The sequence below is a fragment of the Daktulosphaira vitifoliae genome, unplaced genomic scaffold (assembly GCF_025091365.1).
Source record: "Daktulosphaira vitifoliae isolate Bord-2020 unplaced genomic scaffold, ASM2509136v1 Scaffold_4, whole genome shotgun sequence".
Lineage (NCBI taxonomy): Eukaryota > Metazoa > Arthropoda > Insecta > Hemiptera > Phylloxeridae > Daktulosphaira > Daktulosphaira vitifoliae.
Genome location: NW_026099575.1, coordinates 28,199,049 through 28,205,236, shown reverse-complemented (window position 1 = coordinate 28,205,236; position 6,188 = coordinate 28,199,049). Strand labels below are relative to the sequence as shown.

Genomic DNA, 6,188 nt, shown 5'->3' with positions numbered 1-6,188 from the left:
GCTTTGAAAATGTAAAATTTATAAAAAAAAAGTAACAATGTTAATGTATCATAGTTCAAATAATTGGAAAACTTAAATTTATGAAAATTCATTTATAATCTACTATATAGAATTTTATTATTTCATTTGTCTTTTATAAATAATAGTAACTTTATACACACAAAAATGTTTGTTTCATAATTTTTCATTAAGTATATTTTTACTTAATAGTGTGATAAAATTAAGAAAAGTATTTTTATTAGTAGAATTACTAATAAAAACACTTAGTGGGGTGTCCATACAAGAGGTTACTGGGGCAGCTACCCCAAGATGCAACAAAAAAGAGGCCCATGAGTCTTTTAGAGGCGTCACATAGTCGATGAACCCGATAAAAATCGGGTAAAAATTTATGTAATGTTATTTATAATTTATATTCTTGCGTTTATGCATAGTCTTTGTTCTTTAAGCTAGACATTTATTTCAGGGTAAGCTATAAAAAAATGTATTGTTTTTACTCAATAAAAAATTTTAGGGGGGAATCAAGTATAATTAGTCTCAGTATTCTAAATTCCCTAATATGCTACTGAATATACTGTTATTAGATTAACAAATATAAATAAACATAAATATTAAAATATTCATAAATCAAGTATTTAAAAATTATTTAAAATATAATAAAATATTTTATCAAAATTGCCATCAAAATAATTACATATGAAATATAAAAATGCATATAATGATTAATATACTATACAACTAAAATAAATACAATTATGGTATCAATTAAATAATTATAAAATCTAACAAATTCTAACATTAATGGTTTACATAAAAAATACTAAAACAACATTAAAATAATTTAAAAAAATGTAATAAAATTGAACTTAATGAGAAAATAGATTATCAACTTATTAATCAATAAAAATGTTTTTTAAGGTTATTTAATGCTGAATTTATTTCCATTTTTTCTAAGACATCTTTTTTGTAAATATGCTCACGCTTAATAGACTTTTTTCGAGATGGTTTTTTGTTTGTTGAATGTAAAACTTTTGTTAAATCACATTTTGGTAAAAGATTTTTATCGATTAGATTTATGATTTTATTCCAAAGTGGTGACTCAGGAACGTTGTTAAAACCATTTGGCATTTCAAAATTTCGCGAAGCAAACCCGCTTACATATCCGCGGTCAAAAATGATGGAATAGCCTTCAGTTTTAAAGATTTCTTTCAAGGACCACGTTTGAGCTACTTCTAATACGATTTCGTCCATTTTAATACGACCTGTTTGAGTACTAACGCTTGCAATTGATTGTGGTATTTCACTTTTAATGTTCTGTAATTTTTGTCTCATTTGCTTACAGTCTACAGAACCATATTCCTAACAAATATTTATATTGATGTAAATATTAAAATAATTATAAAAAATATATTTTTTAAATAAACTCAATGACTCAGATATCTGATAGTATTTAATTATAATAAAATAGTTTGGTACTTTCAGTGAAAATTTATTCTTTATATTTTTTGGAAGTAAAAGACAAATACAAAAAGCAATTTGTCTTTCTTGAAGTTTTAGTGTATTTTTATAACAACATTATTATATTTTTAAAGTCATATTATTGAGTTATAACAGTTACCATTAGAAATTAGTGTATCAACTTTTGATAAGGTCAAGAATTTACAATCGGCCTTGAAAAATAGATAAATTTTGTCAAAATAATTTTATTTAAAAATGATTAATTGTAATATTTAATCAACGTAATAAAATAATACCTTCTTCACAATCACGGATATTTCTTTTTTGTTGATATCAACTTGCTCTTTTAATTCAGAACTCGGAGAGAACTCTAATTTGAATGCTAATAAATTAGATGTACAAACATTTTATAGTAAAATATTGGTTTGATAATAATTTAAATGCAATTTACCTTTTTTGACCCCAATGTCATATTTATTGGATGATACACTACGCTTTCTTTTATTTGCTGAAAGTTTCATTTTCAAAGGGTTCTCTGAAATATATCTTACTTTCCAATAATTGTTCTCATTTATACTGTGTTCATCGCAATCTCTGTCGGATTTTATTATTTCTTGGAGTTCTTGTTCAATGAGCAGAGAGATTTTACTCCATTTGGGTGATTCTGGTATAGAGTCGTAATCAGGCATTACATTTCTTCTTAAGGAGAAACCATGAACATAGCCACGAAAAAAAAGAGTCATTAAGCCTTTTTTTTGTGAAATTTTTTTTAAAGACCACATTTTTGCTACTTTCAGTAACTTTTTATCGATGTCATTATAACACGTTTGTGTTTCAACGCTTCTAATTAAAGGGGTTGTATCGTCAATGACAATAACCACATCTGACACAGATGAGATATTTCTTAGTTTTTGAGCCTATAAAATCAGAGTTATTTCAAGGTTATTATTATGTTTTATTTTAAGTACTTTACACCCTTAAATCTAAGTTGTTAAAAATAATTTTATAAATATAATAGTACACTATACATAATGTAAGCTATAATTTTTATATATAAGTCATATTCTAGTTTACCACATGAATATAAAATTTTTATTCCTTTTTAGATGGTTAAATCTAAGCTAAACTCAATATTTTTATGATTCAGGTAATTGAAATATACAAAAAGAGTTTAAATTATCCTAATATAGAAATGAAATACAGGCGTTTCATAACACCTGATTAACTCATAAATAATTATTTGAAAAACAAAAATAACATTTCAGATGAATTAATTTTATGTACATAAGTAATTATAATTTAAAAAATAATAATAAAACGTCATACCAATCTTTGAGATTTTCTAGTTTCCATGTTTAATTTCAATTAAATGTTAAGATAAAGTATAATATCAATTTCAGCTTATAATTAAAAATAGTCAACGATAGCTAAGAAATTAGAATATCATTAAAATTTAAATTAAAAACAAAATTCGATAATGGAGTTTGTAAAATAAAATTAGCAATCTAATAAAAATGCTGTTGAAATAAAATCCACGGATATCATCTATACTAAATGATGATAATATTTGTTAACAAAATTATATTCCTTGGATTATATTTTATAAATACTTTTGTATAATTTTTATAACACAACAATTGCATATTTAAATCTTATTTCACGTATTCCTAATAAAAATTACTTCTGGACATTGTTTATTATAAAAAATTGTTCTGATCATAAATATTAATTAATAAAGATTTTTTAAGGAGTATAAAAGTTTTCATCTTATATATCATAAATATTTTAGCCACAATTTTATAACAATTGGAATATATATGTATATAATTTCTAATTGATTACCATAAGATGACGTCCATAACTATTTGATGATGCTTAATCTTTACTTTGAATTATCTAATGTAGTATTATAAGTTTCGATTTGGAAAATTAACGTGTAACTTGTAATAATACTATAAATAGGCTGGTAATACGATTTTGAATGTTCGTATGCCTTAAAATAAATAAATCATTTACTACCACATACATTTTGTATATTCATCACGTAATTATTTTGTATTTTTTGTCAACACGCTCCCCTATTACAATATGTAATAAAGAAGTAATAGACATTTTCTATTAAGGACTCACAAATCTCTATTATACACCCAAAGAAAAACCTCAATCAAAATTGGAAGAGAAATTTTATCATGGGTTAATGATAATGTTTTATTAATACGAACAAAATTACTATTCTTATAAATAATTATTGTTCAAGACAAGAAAAAAAAATATCATATTGATAAATATATCATTGATTCAATAGTAATGATATATTTATCAAATTGAACAATGAATTTATTATATAGATCGAGGTTTTTCTCTGGGTGTAGTATATACGTTAGAGTTTTTTAATAAAAACCCAATAGAAAAACATAACAAAATCGTAAAAACTGTATTTACTTCGTATTTTTCAAAATAAGTATACATTAGTGTATAATAAATACTATACTTTCTGTAATTTTTATTTATTTAACATATCATTATTAATAATAGTAAACAACTCAAATAAATTTAAGTTTTTCTCGTATTTTAAACTTAACTACTATATTCTAAATCAAATTGTTTAAAAATACATATTCTTTAAAATAACAATTCAAATAGTTTAAAAACAAATACGAAATAAATCACATAGTTATGACAAATCCAATAAGTTTTAATTCAATTATCGTTGTTTTAAATAATTATTGTCGTCTTATATTACGTTCAAAGCAATTTTTTTTTTATTTATCACCAATAAGAAAAAAATTTATTTTGTTCAAAATTTCGAAATAGCGAATTCATAATAAAAAATATTGATTTCAACGAATTTTGAATCAACGATGAAAATTGTCGGATAAGTAATTAAGTACTTACAGAAGTAAACTAGACATCATTACAGGTTCATTCACCCACACTACTTACCCACTAAATATATTACAATACTTTGAACTCTATAAATACTTGTATTAAAATAGTAATAAACCTTAAACATTTTTTCTAAGAAAGAATCAAAAATAGCTATATTTAAATTTTGAAAAAAAAGTTATATATGTATATATATATTTTTTTGATGATAAATAATAATAAAATATACTTGGAACGTAGTCTAACAAAGCAGTAATTGTTTTTAAATAAATTTCAATGAACTGATAATTTGATTAAAATTCATTGGGTATATGACATACCCCACGAGACACGAAGATATGACATCTTCGTGACTCACTGTCTATAAATTTGTAAAAAAAAATTTAATGCACATTTTTAATATTTTATTTATAAATTTCTATTGTTACAATTAAATGTTTTAATTTCATATAGATCTTATTATGATATTCAAATAAACAAAAAAAAAAAAATATTTTTTTATTCTAAAAAAGTAGGGATATTCAAATTTTTTATTTATTTCATGAAATAAAATTATTAACATTAATTACCAAAATTTGTATACAACCAATTACATTTCCATTTTTGTGCCAAAAGTTTCTCGTGATTAAAACCTCATTTAATAAGTTTTCCATAATAGCAATCATTTCCCTTGTAAAGTAACGTTTGGCTAAAACTTATTTTTTCCAAAACATTATTATATTTTCAAATATGAATTTTATTTAAAAAAGTAAAAAATATTGAATCAAGTAAAAACACAGTAATACACTATTTATTTTATATGATGTTTGTACTCAACAGCTTTTGTTTTTTCATGAATTTATTATCAATAAATCATTAAATTCAAATATTCTGTAGACTGCGAGTTTTAAAATAAAAGATATTTCTCTGTTATTATGGTACGGTGACAATACTTTACTAAATAGCATTATTCCTTTGGTTAGTTCAAGTTTTAAGACGTATTATTCGTAATGGACAAACTTTCTTTAAGTGATTGCTGCCTATTATCATAAAAAAAGGGGTTAAATTGATTTTTTTGATTTAAGTATCATTTTGAATTAACACAGACATAAATAGTCGTAAAAACTGATTGAATTATAATTTTTATTCAAAAACGATAAAAAAAAAAACTACAAGAATTTGAATTTTTTTATCGTTTTATTTTCAACGGTAATACGGTATGTAAGATATGATCTAATGCTAAACCTAGAAAATAAATTGTATTTAGGGAACGGAGAGTGAACCAGAAGTCAACTGTAGAGAACTTAGCACTTTGTGTATATCTGCTGGCGTCATTTGAAACATAATATCGGTCTCGCCGGATGTCAGCGCACAGAATCGCGTGTGTGCAGCGAGACTTCTTTTGAATAACAGCAAAAACGTAAGAGAAATAGATAATACACTGTACTGCAGAGTATTTGTGTGTTTCTGTTGTATCAATAAAAAGAAAAAACTGAAGTTTTTCCGGTTTTTCCGTTTGGTACCGCGCATATAAATTTTACATAAAACTAATGTCTTGAAAGATTGTCATCATAGTGTCCCTATCTTCTTTCATTCACAAAATATTATTGCTCTCAGAATGAATGGATGCCTGATAAATGTTAACATCGATATCATGTGAAACTGATAAATGTCTAAATTCCGCAAATAGACTTGGAATAACATTTTATTATATCGTATACTTAATTTTGAACTCCTTAAATTATAATTTTTTTACAATTAATTAAAAAATATATACTACTTGTAAAATGTGGTTGTTAACAAATTTTATCAATTCTGTATTTTTTTTTTTTTTTGAATCTTAGATGGATACATTCCGCGATTTTTTA

General features: G+C 23.6%; 1 protein-coding gene across 3 annotated transcripts; it reads right to left on the bottom strand.

Annotated features, from left to right (window-relative positions):
- Positions 1-807: 807 nt before the first annotated feature.
- LOC126904498 (uncharacterized) lies at positions 808-5,038 on the bottom strand. 3 transcript variants are annotated; one of them, XM_050683579.1, is made up of 5 exons: positions 4,911-5,038; positions 3,298-3,448; positions 1,907-2,372; positions 1,752-1,837; positions 808-1,356 (listed from the first exon to the last, which is right to left on the bottom strand). In XM_050683579.1, the coding sequence occupies exons 2-5, from the start codon at positions 3,298-3,300 to the stop codon at positions 895-897; spliced, it is 1,017 nt and encodes a 338-aa protein (XP_050539536.1). In that variant the 5' UTR covers positions 3,301-3,448; positions 4,911-5,038; the 3' UTR covers positions 808-894. The 3 variants fall into 3 exon arrangements, with proteins under 3 accessions (XP_050539536.1, XP_050539535.1, XP_050539537.1); XM_050683580.1 differs by lacking the exon at positions 3,298-3,448 and adding an exon at positions 1,616-1,667 and having other exon boundaries at positions 1,250-1,356; XM_050683578.1 differs by lacking the exon at positions 3,298-3,448.
- Between the last annotated feature and the right edge of the window lie 1,150 nt (positions 5,039-6,188).